Source organism: Microplitis demolitor, chromosome 8 (assembly GCF_026212275.2).
Source record: "Microplitis demolitor isolate Queensland-Clemson2020A chromosome 8, iyMicDemo2.1a, whole genome shotgun sequence".
NCBI classification, from domain to species: domain Eukaryota; kingdom Metazoa; phylum Arthropoda; class Insecta; order Hymenoptera; family Braconidae; genus Microplitis; species Microplitis demolitor.
The window spans coordinates 17432650-17449672 of record NC_068552.1 but is presented as its reverse complement, the minus strand read 5'-3'; the positions used below and the strand labels follow the sequence as shown (position 1 = coordinate 17449672).

General features: G+C 33.9%; 1 protein-coding gene across 5 annotated transcripts in view; it reads right to left on the bottom strand.

The window, feature by feature from the left end:
• Positions 1 to 17023, bottom strand: part of LOC103578822 (rap guanine nucleotide exchange factor 6) — a 79040-nt gene that overhangs the window by 54952 nt on the left and 7065 nt on the right. For all 5 annotated transcript variants that reach the window (XM_053741031.1, XM_008560009.3, XM_053741033.1 and 2 more), the window contains 3 exons: positions 7073 to 7621; positions 3988 to 4115; positions 2983 to 3066 (listed from right to left, as the gene is read on the bottom strand). In XM_053741031.1, coding sequence (XP_053597006.1) covers positions 2983 to 3066; positions 3988 to 4115; positions 7073 to 7141 — 281 coding nt within the window. In that variant the 5' untranslated portion in view covers positions 7142 to 7621. The remainder of the gene's footprint in view (positions 1 to 2982; positions 3067 to 3987; positions 4116 to 7072; positions 7622 to 17023) is intronic.

Sequence of the window (17023 nt, the reverse complement as noted above, 5' to 3'; positions counted from 1 at the left end):
TTGTATTATAACTGCAGTACATAGAACTTAATTCTCTTATACTCTGTACTCCAAACACTACTACACCAGCAATAACATCAACATCAACAACAACAGCAACAACAACACAGCCAACAACCAACAAGTTGATAAAACTTAAACTCGCATTGCTAGCAGTCAATCATGTGGTTGCTCAAGGTGTTTCCGATAATAATCGTGCGTGTACCTGCTACTCGTAATCACACACATGTGATGACGATGACGATGACGATGACGAAGTTATAAATTGCAATAAAACGTAAAACTCCTCATACCGATACCTGTCTATAATAATATTTAAATAGACTGAGTGTAGGTATGAGTACTAACACTCGTGTTGACGATGTCCCTTCTCTTCTCCCACTGTACACCGTAGTAACTGATTGCCACTAGGAGCACGATCCGCGCACCGAGTTGAGTCGCGAGCGAGCAGGAGTAGCAGCGGAATGCAGCGGCGATCCTTCGGCAAGCTCGTTGGGCGTCACTCCCCCGGTCCCTCGCTCTCTCTCAACCTCACTGGCAACCTCTTCCTCCTCCTTCGCCCCCAGCTTCTCCTCCTCTAGTCTTCGTCTCTTTTACTCCGTCTCACTCCCAACCTTTATCCGTACACTTGACTCGACTACTCAGATATATATATTCTCTCTGTCGTTAAGCGCATTTTATTCACGGGTCACTGGTCGCAATCTTTCGGTATGCAACAACAACAACCTCTATACACACTTATTTAAACACAAACAAACTACGAACCCGCCAGAACGAGTTCCACCCGTACCGGCGATCAGACAGTCGTAGTCAGCAAGACGTACTCCAGAATATCAGTATAGGGGACTGAGGATATAGAAGATGGTTGTGTCGCTCGCGAAAAATATATACGACGGGTGGATGACACGGGCCAGTGGACATGCGAGCATTTGAGCATCAGCAGCTAAGAGTCGGGCTTGCTCAACTGAACCGGCAGAGTCTTTTTGATCTATTGCTGATTCGTCACGGGACACAAATTCGTGGATCACCTCATGCGAGCATATCACCTTTATGCCCGTAATTTGTTCTCCGTAGCCGTATTATACCCCGCGATGTGTGCATACCAAGTCCCGGAGGTACAATAAGCGCATCTTCTTCCCTTTCCTTAAACTTTTAACTTTGTCTTTATATAGTTAACCTGTTCCGCACACAATCATTCATTATACAACATTACGTGGCATTACACATTACATTAATCCCCATCAACTATCGGACTCACCACCGGGTCTTTCTCTAGTCCTCTCTTTATCCTCAATTTGGTCTTTATCCTCCTACATATGATTCTAATAGCATATATCCCTCTCACTAAAAAGTTCTCTCTATGACTTCCTCTTTCTCACGGTCGATTCCACGACACGGTTCGACTCACCGTGTGAAATGCGTCGGTGGCGTTTTACCTCTTTACCAATGAACAACAACAATAACGTCAAATGTACTTTTATTTAGCATATTACTGTAGGTACAGTTTTGTGAAACAAGCGCAATTGTGTCTACTCACACAACAGCCCAAGCTAAATCCTTTATTTTATTTCGCGAAAGAATGAAAAAGGAATTTGTTTAAAAAATAAAGAAAGAAATAAACCCGTAACGCTGTAGCCCGGGAACCGGCTCATGTAGAACTGATGTCGTTGACAAACAAATATGCACACCACTCTAGTCTCTTTCTCAACATTTCTCCCTGCTTTCTATCACTTTTACATATCCACACTAAAACCCTGCATCGCATATAAATGCAAATGCAAATACAAATATATATGCACATATATAGATATATATGTGTATTTAAATCCCTGTAGCTTTTATATATACGACAGCAAGGATTCGATCGAGAAATTTATAAAGCTTACAGCCTCTCTGAGGCACTGCTACGAGTTAGTAGTCTCTTTTTTAATCCGCGTCTCGTGCTCACGGTACATGGAATTTCATCGAGCTCGTGCTATGCCTACCTCATCTACTCCATACACTTTTAGTTTAATACTACCACTAACTCAAACACTTTGAAGCCTCGGAAACTACCACAACTTTACTTTTAAACGCACGGCATATCCCGTTTTCATTTTATTCATACGGATTCATTCCCTCTTCTTGCTCCGACACACGGTTCTTTTAATCAAACTATATGTATACATATGATACATATATATATATATATATATATATATATATATATATATATATATATATATACATAGCTTCGCGTTATTATAATAACTAGCTTAGAACCAGCACCGTCTGTCGCCGGGTAACCCAAGTTTCATTATTCTCTATCATATTATTATTATTTTTATTATCATTACTATTATTATTTTTTACTTCCACAATGAAACGAAGTTTGCAGCATACCTATACAGCTATAGCTTAACGCACTTGCTAATTTAATAAGCAACGGACAGTCCAGAAACTGGAATTTAATTGAAATCAAGTTGATCTGGCATCCTGTTCTAGAATCCTATTTACGATGACCGGTGGCCCGAGACACTGAATCAATTTAAAAATTGCTTTACAAATATTTTTTCTTTGTAAAAAATTATTTTATAGGTATTGTGTAATTCACAATAAAAGAAGGCCCGGTTTCATATCAGGAAAGTTGCATAACAATCTATGGAAGAAGTGTATTATAGTTATTCGTATAAAATTTGCTGGGCTTATGTCATGAATTACGAATCGAGGTTGCGGAATTAATAAGGATTTCCTCAGTACGAGGGGGAACGAAACCCAGAAATACCACGACCGTAACCCCGTTAATAATTATACATAACACCTTTACAAAAGCTCCCGTGTTCAAGTTTAGATGCATTTATATTAAATATAACTTTTAATTTATATTTAGACATGGAAAATGTCTACTAATAGATTTACCGCGATGTAACAGCTTTGCTATTTAATTTATAGATCATACTATTTTTTGAAAATATGGATAAATAAATATCAAAAGTTTCTTACCTTGAACGAGGAAGAAACATGGACCCATCGATGAATACTGATCCAGACAGCAGAATATACCAACTCGTTGCCAATTCACCCGTGCTGTAAAATTTATTTTATATTCACATCAATTTTATATGGAAATCAGTCGCGACTTTAAAATAAATGTGCCCAGAAAACTCAATACAAGAATTTTATTTGAAACTAGAGATTTATTTTCCGACAGACCGCGTCGCCTGGTGGCAAATGAACGCACTTTAAAATTTCTCGGGCAGCAACTGTCGGTATTTATCTCAAGTCGGCAATACAGAGTTCTCTTACGAGTTTCCATCGATAGGTGGCGGTAGGTGTGATGTTTCACTTCGACTAAATTTTTAGATTTCAGCTGAAAAATTTTTTTACCTCAAAGTGAAAACATCGGCCACCTTTTTCTCATCCTCAAAGGAAGTAATGGATTTTAGTAGCGTTCATACAATAATTGAGAACTCAAAGACATTTTTTCTGATATAAATCAAAATTTTTAAAAAAACGACATTTTTTAAAGAAAATTTTTGTCCGTAATAAAAAAAAACATTTACCGTCACTTTTTGAGTGTAAAAATCTTTTAAAATTCAACAGAAGGCTCAATTACATAAATTTTGAGAAAAATTTAAGCTATGATCCGTAACGAAAAATAATTTACAGGCTTGAAAAAGAGAACTATAGAAGACATTGCTCTGTTAAATTCAGATGGGGTAGAAGTACCATTTGCGGCCACTGCACCATTTTTGGACATTTAATACTCTATTTAATTAATGATGAAGTATAAAATAAAATTTTCATTGCAGTTGTAGGACAAGTGTCTTTGCACTTGTTTCAAAAACTAATTATGTCACTGCGTCTTTTACAAATTGTTTTATTTAAATTTTTAAAGTGACCAAAAATGGTACTTCTATCCTGTCATTTATCATTCAATGAATGGACTAAATAAAAACAACTTTAGTATAAAGCTAAAAAAATTATAAAATATAACGAAATACTCACTAATAAAGAACATGATTGGCGTAATGTCTTTCATATCGCACAACTTTGCATAGTTCTCGTAAAATCGAATCTCTACAAGGTCGCAAGGCTTCCAGTCCAAGAAGTCCATAGTAAATAATTTGAAGATCCTGAAATCAGAGTAAAACAAAATGGTTAGCTAAAACAAATATACAAGATAGCTATATATATATTTCTTCAGTATATATTTAACAGGCATTACACCGAGTGTCAAGAGACATGCGACCTCGCGTGGTGCATTCTATATAAAACTACAGTATAAACTATAAGTATGTACATATAATACCGATCGAAAGGCTACGACTTAAACGCGACTTGTTCCTTTATATATATCAACCGCGTACTTCGTCCTCCATATATATGTATAACTAAATACTCTTTTATTTGCATATTTTACCCGCTGGATAAATCACCCGATCGAACTGAACAAACTCTTACTTACTATACTTTTGCCGCATACTTTTTACACACAGTCGCGTGTAATGTTTAGATGAATTCAAAACGCGCAAACTAGTATATGCATAGTTTTGAATTACATTATTAATATGTACTATCACTTGCATACTTAAATTTTTATGTAACTAATACACTTTAATTTCCCTCGTTACCATCCAGGTTACATCTTTTAGATTAATGTTTAAATATTATCAGATATTGCCGTGCTCTCTCATTATCATCGTATAATTTTACTATAAAATGTAATTACATTTTACAATCTAGTTTTACGTCTTATGCAGAAATCAAGGGTTTTTTTATTTTTTGTTATCAACTCTCCAGTCGAGAGACTCGAGAAGAATTATAACAAACTTGCATATCAGGTACACTCTTATCGAGGTAATAAAACCGGTGTACAAATACAAAGAGTCAATAGCCCGTACAACTCATACTGTATATTTATAAATATATATTTATGTTTATAAATAAAAATAATTATATGCCTGCTATATGTTCTATGCACTCTATTGTTGAAAAATATATCAGAGAAAATGAAAAAAATAAAATAAGTCACGGAAAAGAAGTACGAAGTGGCGCCAAATGGTCTACTTTGTTCCAGTCTCGTAATATTTTATTTTGTTTTGAACGTCCAGCGAAACTTAGCAAATAAAAGTGTCATGTTGTCAGTAAAAAAGGAATAAAGTTGCCGTAAATATACCATTTACGTTAACATTTACTGAAATTGTAACTTTATTTTGACATTTCTTATTTAAATGTATTTTTTATTTAGTCTCTGTCTTTTTACCAAGAGAGATATCCACCAAATGTGGAACAAAACGAGTACTCGGCGACCTTGAAGTTTGAGATTGTATCTCATTAAGTGAGAACGTTATATTATACAAAGTTGAGTTGATGCAGCTAAATTGAATTGAAAGGTTGATCCTTGAATGAAGATTATTTATGTATACTTATATGATAAAACAGAGATGTTTTAACTAGAAAATTACACAATCATCACAATTTTCGACAAATTGACGCGGCATGTGTACGTGAAAGCTTCGCATCGTTTAAAGTTAAACAAAATATATATATAAATATAAATATAGAAGATACACAGCAAGTACGTCGGATATTTGTACCGTTACGTATATATATTTTCATCTTGGTCTTCACTCGCATAACACGCATTCCGTACAGAGTACAGACTACAGACTCAAGCAGGTTTATATTCATCGTACTAAGAGTGTTTATTATCCGACAATCCAACATCAGGTGCATATTTTTTAAATATATCCTCTTTTATTCATTAGCAATATTTGAAAGTATTTATCGCTCCCGGGTGGAATTTTATGTAAACAGGAACAAGGAACTTTTGACGAATGCAAATAAAAGTTATCGAATTGAGTTGTCGTCATTTAAAGATTTCAGACTTTAGCAGCAAAAATAGAAGAAGAAAAGACAAAACAGGTCTGTTGAAAAAAAAATTCGATGACTGTGACTTTTGGATGCTATTTCTATACTGCGTAGTCACCGAATGATTATTTCATATCAATATGAATGACTGACAAAAAAAATATCAAATGTTTCAACATGGACCCAGCGAAAAAAATTGTAGATTTAAAATTTAAATAAAAATAATTAGACTAAATATTTCAACTGACTATGGGATAAAGGTACCATTTGTGGCCACTGCTCTATTTTTGGACATTTAATATTTTATTTTAATCAATGAAAAAGAATAAAATGAAATTTTCATTCTGATAGTGGGATAACAGTATTTTTAAAAATATTGAAAAAATTGAATATGTTATTGCGTCTTTTGCAAATGATTTTATTTAAAGTTTCCAAGTGTTCAAAACTGGCCCTAAAGTGACCAAAAAATTATAATTAAATCTAAAAATGATTACGCAACGACATTTATGATTCAACTTCTTACTTAAATGGGGGCGCTGACGTCAATTCTATAAAATTAAAAATATATTGTGCATGATTTTAATAAAATATATAATTTAGCTAAAGTTCTATAATAATTCTATACTTTAGCTATTTAATTCTACCCCATACACATTAAACTCTACAATTTTACGTTAAATAAAAAATTAAAGAGCGTCTGACGCAATTAATAATTAGTACGATAATTCGCAGCAATGATGAATAATATATTTTTAAAAAATAAATTAATACTTGAGATTATCTCTCTGCAGATTATTTCTTTAGTGACTAAAAGCAAATGTGTATTTTTTATTGATAGATAAAACGGATGATTTATTGTTTTATTGAAGTAATTTACGGGAATGGGGCATACGGAATTAAAATAAAAAAATAAAAAAGCCAAAATGCCATAAAGTGAATAGCATACAGCGAATTTGAGGGTTTTGGCAACCGATATCGGCTTTCATGATTGGCTTCTACTGTACATGATATAACTATAGCCTGGGTATTGTTAATTAGTCCGGGGGGTTTGAGTGCACAATATCGACCACAATATTTATTAGCTCTACTAGAGTCAAATGCCGGTAAAAAATATGAAATAAGAATTATAGATGATAACTTTTCCAATATCCTAAATGAATAAATTTAAATAAAAAGTCTATTAATAAAATATATATGTATCCATAAATATAAAACTTACTTGTAGAGTCCTTCTGTCTGGATCACGGCAGAGCGCCCGGACAAAATGTGAATCCAAATAGTCCGTCATACTCTTTCACACACTCGCTATGTCACTCTCCAACTTTACAATCAAACTTTAAATCATATGCATTAGATATTTTGAACTGGTTCTTGTAAGCTTTCATAATTAATCGGCTTGTCGTCTCGTTTCTAGTTTAATCAGTAGCTTTGATCGTTAGCAATTTCATGCATTTCTCAATGAGGAGATTTTAAAAACAAATACAATAAATAAATAAATAAATAAAACAAATGTGAAATTTAAAAAGGAAGAGCCCGGCTCACCCGGGTCACGACACTTTCACTCAGACAATCGCCGTTTCAACATTGCATGCGATCCAGGTCACTCGTGACGCCTCTGACTTTACTTTTATTTTGACTACTGGATCCTCAGACGATTCTGTACCCGGCGAAATTGCTTATTGCATGATTGTTGAACTGAAGATCAAGATCCTGTCGATAGTTCCCTCCATGGATCGATCACATTCTGCTGCACTACGGTTTGGCGGACCTGTAACACCAACACAAAGCGTTGAAGACATGTTTAGTATAAGTTAGACATCGATGAGTCATAAGAACAAAGAGTTGTCCTTTCAGCGGCAACTCTTACTCATCATCCACGCATTTGCAATTTAAATTCACCAAGTTATTATTTTATTTACAACCCCTGCTAAGTTTAGCTCCCACTCAGACGATTACTTTCAAAAATTACCTCTAAAAAACAAGAAAAGTAAATCAACTCGCGCATAAACCGCGACTGCAATTAACATAAGAATATTTAGTACCAAAATTAATATGAAAAGTAATTTTTAAATAACTCGTTTGTAAGCACAAACGAGGTTGCTGTTGAGTATCGACCAAACGGAAGGTTAACGGTCTTTTTATCTACAGCTTCCTTCTTATATTCTGCGCTCTCATTCGTACAACTCGTACGCCCGAATGATAATCACCAAAGGTGCCTCGTCTACATCAACTTCTACACGAAAAATAATTATTATCAAGTGGTTTTAGCACCAGAGAGCTTTAGGATCCAGCCGCGAGCTGCTTATCACAACGAAACACTGAAATAGAATAAATCATGATAGACAATGACATATGACGAGTCGAATAATGGGATAAGATAGAAAAGTATAAGAATATGAGTATGAACGTTAATTAATGAGTATAAATTAATGGAAAAATATATATGTGTATGTATATTTATATATATTATCGGACGTGGTTCATCATCCGACCTTGGATGAACCGCGTGACGTCGCGCACTCCGATCTACCTTGAGAGCTACACGTCGAGGTCATACGTATACACCCTGCTGTACACCGGTGACTGCTTTCAAGTTGTGGATTATATTATAAAGACAGTATATACACACATACTTTAGTATTCTACTACTATAGTATATGTAATGCATATGCGTTAGTTGTGGAACCACTTTAGAAGAATCAGTGACTCGACCTACCCAATGCAATGTGAATACGGAGGCTCTTTGTACCCAAGTAACCATCCTAAGAGTCGTGAATTATTGTGGGATTCCTGCTGTACGCGTTTTATTCACCTCGTATGTCTTACGTGAAATACTGCGCTGGGTTCTTGTTCGTTTCTTCATTCACGGCGCATTGGGTTTTCCATCAAGTCGTAGCTACTTTGGGCTTAATTGAAATTAATTTGATTCTTAACTCAGGCCTGGTTTAAAAAAAAATATAAGAGCTCGAAATGGTTGGTTAACGCTCGAGTAATTAATGAATAGTTGATGTAGTGGCATTTTTCCTAAACTAGAATCTCGTTATTTTTGTGGTGGTTAATTAAAAGTTAACTGTTTACGTCGCGTTTCAATTTCGAGGCAGTAAATTGTCGAAAGTCAATTTAATTCGAAAGGTTTATATTAAATTTTTTTGAAATATGTGCCACTATACAACTAGTTTTGGAAATATACATACGTATGTATGTATAATTATAGAAATATTAATGGGATTATTTTTCAGGCAGGAGAAATTTGCAGTATTTTTAAAATTATTTATTGATGAAATTCTGAAAGAGAGCTTTGAACTCCTTGAAATCCAGCTTCAATATTAAAAAAATATAATAAAAGTAGAAATATTTCCGATAAACTTCGTGAACAATTGAATAATCGATCGTGAATAAAATAAAACTTCGAATTTGATGTATTTCGGTTATTAATTTTTTAAAAAAGACTTTTACATAAAATCCATGAAATTTAATTCGAAACACTCAAATTTAGCAAAAAAAAAAAATTATAATAAATAATTTAGTAGATGACATAAATTACATAAATGTATTCAGGTAAAAATTAATCAAGTGTAAGGAAATCAATGTAGAGTGACACGAGGTTAATATCCGACAAACTTGAGAATTATCGATTAACGTTAACCCATAAATGTGTCATATGAATTGTGACTGAGATAGGTCAACGACCTGGCTGTGTAATAGCAACTCACTTTAATCTCGAGTAAAAATTGCAGATTCATATCTGGGTGAAATTCATGCCGCTAAAAGTCAGTCAACATCTCGTACCCTAACACTGGTGTAGTGCAGTGACGGTACGATATTTTTTCGTAATATCACGAGAGATCATGACGAGTAAAATTTATGGCGCAGCCGTTTAAGCTTTTACGCGGCTTTTTCTTTTATTTTGTAAGCCTCATTTTTTATTTTTTATCCTATAATTCTACTTTACTCGACAGAGCCCAACTCTCGATTCCACTCAAGCCTTTTTTCCATACTATCCGCACTTTTTCGGTAGTTTCCGCTGACGTGCGGAAATTGCGTCGGATTTTCTCGTCTAGCGCGCGACTTTGTGGCTTTACAACTAACCATTTAAATTGCAAACGTTTAAAGATAGATCTGACTACGTGTCCAGTTAGCTACTGTATAATGCTCAGCTGCACGTGCATTGCTAAATTTAAACATTAGAAATTCTATTTAACTACATGTATATATACACATTAATGCGATATAAAAACAACATATATCTTTGAGGTCTAAGATAAATAATCAGTGTAATTGGGAGTTTTATTTTTGCGACGAGTTTAGTAGCTACATTCGCTAACAAAATAATCTTTTAATCTACCGAGTCTATATATAATATTATGTTTAATTCAGAGCGTTTCTTCATTGTCAAATATTTTATTTTAAAAATGCCGCTGGGGAGTTGACAATAGACACCAACTATCTCGGATGTATTTTCAATCCAAAAGCAATTTCAGATTATTATCGACAGTGTACAAATTCACCTCGAAATTCTCCAGCTAAGATACGATACAACAAATTTAATGCAGACTCCAGTAGTCTCTGGAGGAAATAATTCTCGAGAGAAATACTATCAACTCATTTGACAAAAAACTGCAGCTAAAATTATGATTATTCTTGCGGAAAAAACAGACCATGATAAAAAAAAAGTTATAATAACTCGTGAATTTGAATTTTTAATCATAACATAGTCACAACTTTACTGAATCGCTAAAATAGTTAAATAAATATTTAATATTTTTTCCAAATAATAAAAAGTATACAAACAAATCTCATAAATTAAACGTTTGAATACCTAACAAGCCGATTCGTCAAAAGAATTCAAGAAATGTTTTAACAATCCAATACTTTCAGTAGAAACTGTTTGTTTAATTTTGCATCAGTCGAGTTCAATTTAGCATCCACAACCATTTACTTTTAGTTTTTTTCTTTAATTTTCATCTTTTCTACCAGAAACTTGCTGAGTTTGCGTCTCGTTCATAAACTCTCTTCATGAGAAGTATAAACCATAAGAATTATTCTACAACTGTTAAAGAATACTTCATAACTCTTCTCTCGTCATCAAAGCATCTCCATAAAATAAAAAAACTCCAGCAAACTATTATTTGCCTTTATTTCAAGTGTCATCAAGAGAAAACAATTGGCTCCATTGTAAGAGAAATAAATGTAAAAGATATTAATAAGAATTTCTAAAATAACCATGATTCAAAAACCCAGTTTCAACACGATTGATAACGTACTTGACGTCTTTTTACCCAGAGGGACGTAAATTCAAGTCACCAGCTAAAATACACTCAGTATGTAGGACATTGTACCCACCTCTTATGTACACCTCTTGTAATATGTATACCGCGAATCTTTTCATTACAATAACTCGTGTAGTTCCTATCGAAAAATTTTTCAAGTATACTCGAATCTATACGTATAAATTTATTTATAACTCAGCACGTTTTTACCTAGACATAATAAACTAAATAGCTGTCTCCATATAACTCTTAAATATCAATAAAAAAAGGAGGACTAAGTTTCAGTATATAAAGCAGTAAAATGAAAATAATCTAAATAAAACAGTTTGAAAATAGTTAATAAGCTTTAAAACGATCAATATAATCCAAGAATACAGCAGCAATTCCGCAGTCTATTTGCACCAGAAATATACCATTCGAAATCAACGCTAGTTTATTTAACTGCTGGTCTGACTTGCGCGGCCTGGATATCCATCAACCCAACAACCAACGACCTTAACTCAACTACATAGATATCTGTATATCTTTGGATGTAATATACCTTTACCAGTACCTATACCTGTACTTATACTGGCAGAACCTGATATATGTACACAAAGTACTTACAGCAGTTGAGTATCTCAAAGGGCGTACTTGAAAGAAGTACACGAGCGATTATTATCGCAGGCAGTAAAATCAAGGAGCTTTGTGTTGCTGCGAATGAAAAGTAAACATAAAAATAAACATTTTTTTTTTATGTTTATTATATTCCTGAAAAATTTTTTTTATCGTCAAGGAATTTTTGCAAAAATGAAAATACTCACAAATCGTATTTTTATTATTTTGTTCAGAGAAGAAATGAGAAAAAAGCGAATAGAAAAACAGAAAATCAAATTTACGCCAGAGCGCATGGGCGCCAGATCTATAACAATAGTCTAGATTTGTCAGAAAATTTCTTTGTGTGGGCGCCAGACATCTACACTGTAAAAAAACGGCGTAAGTCCACGTTGAGGTTATCGGTGTTAAATTTACCCCCGAAAACGGTGTTAAAAGAAGTCCATTTTTACACCACTTTTTTACAGTGTAAGCTTAGTAACATTGAAAGAGAATCGTGCAGTCGTTTGAATATCCGAAACATGTGTAGATAACTCTTGACATTATGATCTGCACTGTCATGGAGCGTATGTACGAAGAGATAAGAAAGGTCGATCGAAGCATCTCTACTCGAGTATTATTTCCTCATCTTATTCATGTGGTATCTCGCAACATGTTTATATATAAATTTATGTCTATTTATAAAATATGCTATTTCGCATTGAATTTAGTGACTTAGCTATGATCGCGCGTATGACCCGGTTTAAATTTTCAGTTACGTAAAAACGACATTGTTCTGGCGTTTAGAATAAAGAGTTTTCGTTTTGACTGGACCATTGTTTCAGTTGTGATGAGGGATCCAGTGACGACACAAGGCGTGTCGGTGATGCCTAACGAGCCGAGACTTAAATCTCACTACCGGAACTCGAATATTATTCTCCTTTAATTATTTAATATTAAATTTGCAACGATTGTGACATTTTTTAATTATCCTCAATGACGTTTTCCGATGACCTAAATTACTTTCAAGAAAAATTTATCGATGATTAATATAATTGGAAAAATATAAATAAGATTAGTCATGTTTTAAGATAAGAATTCAATTAAAGTGTTATTTATTTTTATGGATGTTGAAAAATAATAATATGACTTTACGCAAGATTATTTTCTGATATTTATGAAAACTGTGTAGGCATTTTAAAGTTAATGTAAAGAGGCAGCATTTATTATTTTTAAACTGACCCACTGAAACAAACTGAATACTTAAAATAATGTGCATAGATAAATAAATAATTAGCATTGCAAATTTAAATTATAAAATATGATCTTAAACCGTTTAAAATGTTAAACAAAGAGCACATATATAAAATTACGTACTCAGGAAATGGAAACCCGTTTCTTCCGTAGAGGAGATTCGGTTTACGGTATCCAGCTTTAAGCAATTCACGGCACCGTGATCGCGACTCGGCACGTTGACCACGAAAACTACAACCAGCATCATCCCTATTATATATACATACAATTTATACACAGACGTAGATATAAACACGACACTTCCATATAACTATTACATTTTATATTTATAAATATATAATTTTCTCGCGTTTACTTTTACATAAATTTATTGAAACATTAACAATATCATGGATTACAAGTGTTATGCATACATATTCAAAGGTAAATGTATGAAGAATAAATTACCCATCCAGTGAAATAGAAATCGAATAGAGAACCGTAACATTCAAGACGCGGTCATATATAATTAAGCAGAAAAATTCAAGTTTGAACAGGGAAAAAAATTTAATTAATAAAAGGGGATTAGAATATAAAAGAAGAGAAGAGATTGTCACGTGGATCGAAATTGAACGTTTTATATTCTCGAGCGTAAAGTAGAACGGGAAATGGATTTGGTTGAGAGAGTCCAAGTCTGCAAAGATCTGCAGCTAGTATATATGGCATTTAGATGTGGTTTTACCGCACCACCAATTACTAGTTTAGTTTTGCGTGTCAGTACCACGCGATTTAAGTATCAGCTCTATTAGCCACCAGAAATCATTAATGATTACATTACAGACATCTGCATACAAACGTATACGTCTGCTGTATAATCAAATGTGATAGAAAATAAAAGTGATACTTAATCTCCGGCGATTAAATTACACGACACTTTCTCGATTTCTTAAGACCACGATATTTTTTTCATTGATAACCAATACAAGTTACTTTTAGAATCGATAACTCGGAGTATAAGTTTATGGAATCATAAGTTTAAACCTTTGACTTATAGAACTTCTGGAGTAGAGCTGTTCAGTTACTCAATCACTTGCAGTGCCGCGTGTCAAAATAATCCCACACGATGTGTAAATGGGTTCGCGGGGTGAGCAAAATGGTAACCGTGGAAAAAGCGGTGATGAACGGGAAAAGTTTGCGGCTGTTTAATATATTGCCACAGCTGCCCACACATTACGCGTGTAAAACGTTGTATGCACGTTACATCCTCATTAACTAAACCTACGGGATTGTCCCTGTCCCTGTTCTTCTACTCTGCTGTAATTTATCTACGCGGTAGTTTCTTTTTTTTATCAACATAACACTCTATTAATTCGAATTTCCTAGTGGGACGTGCGAAACTACATTTCGCGTTACCACAATCTTCCATTGATGGATGGAAAAAAATTTTCCCTTTATTTGAATGTTTGCTTTCAATCTTTGGAAATAAAATGAAAAAAAAATCTATTTCAATGAAAAATAATACGATAAATCCTCAAAGGGTTTCGCGCAAATCGAATTTAGTGTAATAAAATTTATGAGATGTAATTTTAAATTTAATTTCCGATCACGCGTTAAAAATATTTATCCTGTAGAATATGAGAAGATAAAGGTAAGTAAAAATAAAATTACCCTTGGGAGGAGTTATATGGATACAAAAACGTCGAGAGAATTTTTAGTGAGCAGGTTGCAATGTCACCCTAGCCTAGAAAATTTTTCATAAGGATCTTTTTCAATTTCTTTTATGCAGGACTGACAGCCATTTAATTTTTTTAAGCCCATATTAGCCACTTTTTTACTACAAAAAAAAACCCAAGTAAGCTGACTCAACAAAAATTATCCGAAACACCTGCCAAGATGTTATTCATCAGGTATATATTTTCTCTGGAGTATGTACGTTACATATATATACATATATATCCCTACTTAGACTGATGTGTGATCTAGCGCTGATAAAAAATATATGATGTGAATTGGCACACAGTCTGTGCCAACAAAACATAACAAGTGTATCTAGCTTTAAATCTCACGGAAGTTTTCTTTTAAAAACTATCAACCAAATATAATAGTATCGAATGAGTCGGAACTTGCGGGATCGGTGTCTATTAACCAGCCACATATCTCTCACAAACTTTCTTATCCGTGCGATATTTATCCATCATAATCTCGGCAATTTGACACACGACTGATGAAAGTCGGACGTGATAATGACGAATCGAAAGCAGCCGAGCGGAAGAGTTCGATTAATAATCTCATTTTTTTTCTCTTATTATTTTAATTATGGAAAAAATTAATTATCAATTTAATTAATTAATTTCTATTGTTTCTGCTTAATGGATTGCCTGCCCCAACGACGGTTCAAATCAGCAAATTAATTTTTAAAAAATCGTTCCCATCAGGCTTTCAAACCATAAATCAATATGATGAATAATGCAAAAATTTAAACACTCGAAAATAATTTATATTTTTTTTTTTTCATTTATAGAACAGCCGGTTTTATAAATTAAACAAAGCGGAATACGATCTGCGAACTATAATAAATACAAGGACTCAAAAGGTCGGCAAACAAAAGTATCAACATATTCACTTTTATACCTACTAAACCGAAATAATGAAATAAAAAAAAAAAAAAAAAAAAATATGCATACATCAGTCACTCAGATGCGTGAGATAGTTCTCACTGTAAATTATTATTACCATGAACGTTTTGTCTGTCGTATATTGCACAAACATTCCACTAAAATACAACTGATTATATTGCACATATTGTATTATACATATTTATATATATATTTCGTTACACATTACGTCGAGGTGACATGCATATACGCACAATGTCCAAATTGACGTGCTACCGTCAACATCATATCATCCAAATACTGACAACAGGCTCTTGATGTGTGTTATTACTTATTACATTATACCTACTGCTATATATCGAATAAAATATAATATAATACAAAAAATATGAAAAAAAGCAACAACCGTACAACTGGGTCTGGGAAAAATAATAGTAGAGTAGAACAAAAAGACCCACGATGTCGTCACCTGCGTGCCATAATCAAATGAAGCCCCATTTTCATTTCATTTCGACTCAAACTAAAAAAATAAAAACAAACCCAGGATTTTTTATCATGAATAGAAGAATTTTAATTGTCTGGCGTTAAGGGAAAATCAAAAAACAAGTTCACTGGCCTCAGCGGCGTTTTTTGTTTACATATTCGCGTATATACAGCAAACTCATGTTACGTCACATAAAGGACTGTCTGACGAGTGGTGACGAGTCTATATATCAACGTAAAAATCGATAAAACAGCTGGATATAATCGAACGAGCATGAATAAAGCTTCGCGCGTGCATGTCTTTTTATACGGATCGCGTTTCAAGCTGCTCGGAGGCATAGTATAAGCAGGCATAGGTTCGCTCTTTCTACATACTTGGATTCGTCAGTGCAGTGCACTACGCCAGGTAAACCTTTGCTTTACTTTACTTACATTATATCAGCGAACAGAGCAGACGGTAGACAAGTAAAACAAGACAACAGACAAGAGACAAAAGACATAACAAGAGTGATGGTAACATAAGTATCGGGTAATATATGTACAATATATACTTTCCTTCTATTATATTACTTTCCGAAGCGTGGTTTGCGTATACTATATAGGTACATATTATCATTATGGAGCAAACTAAAGTTGTCTTTACTTTACACCAGTTACTGTACTTCGTTGAGCAACAAACCGTGCCCAAACAGAAAACAGAATGGCCGATATAGATACCAGCCATACGAATAGAATTAAACTTGTGTAGAATTGAGTTTAATGTGGAGTTTACTGGGTGGATGAGTGAGACGTTTGGAAGTGGAGGAATAAGTATTGTATGGAGGGCAGCATGGACGCTGTTTGCATATACACACTGAGTGTATGTAGAATATGCAAGGCATGGGACCATATTCTCCGACATATGGTGTACGGCTTCTGTTCGGAAACAACCATGAAAGCGTTCTTCTTTCCTTCCCGAGCGTACTCTCGATTTTTTTAAAACCGCTTGCGTGTGAT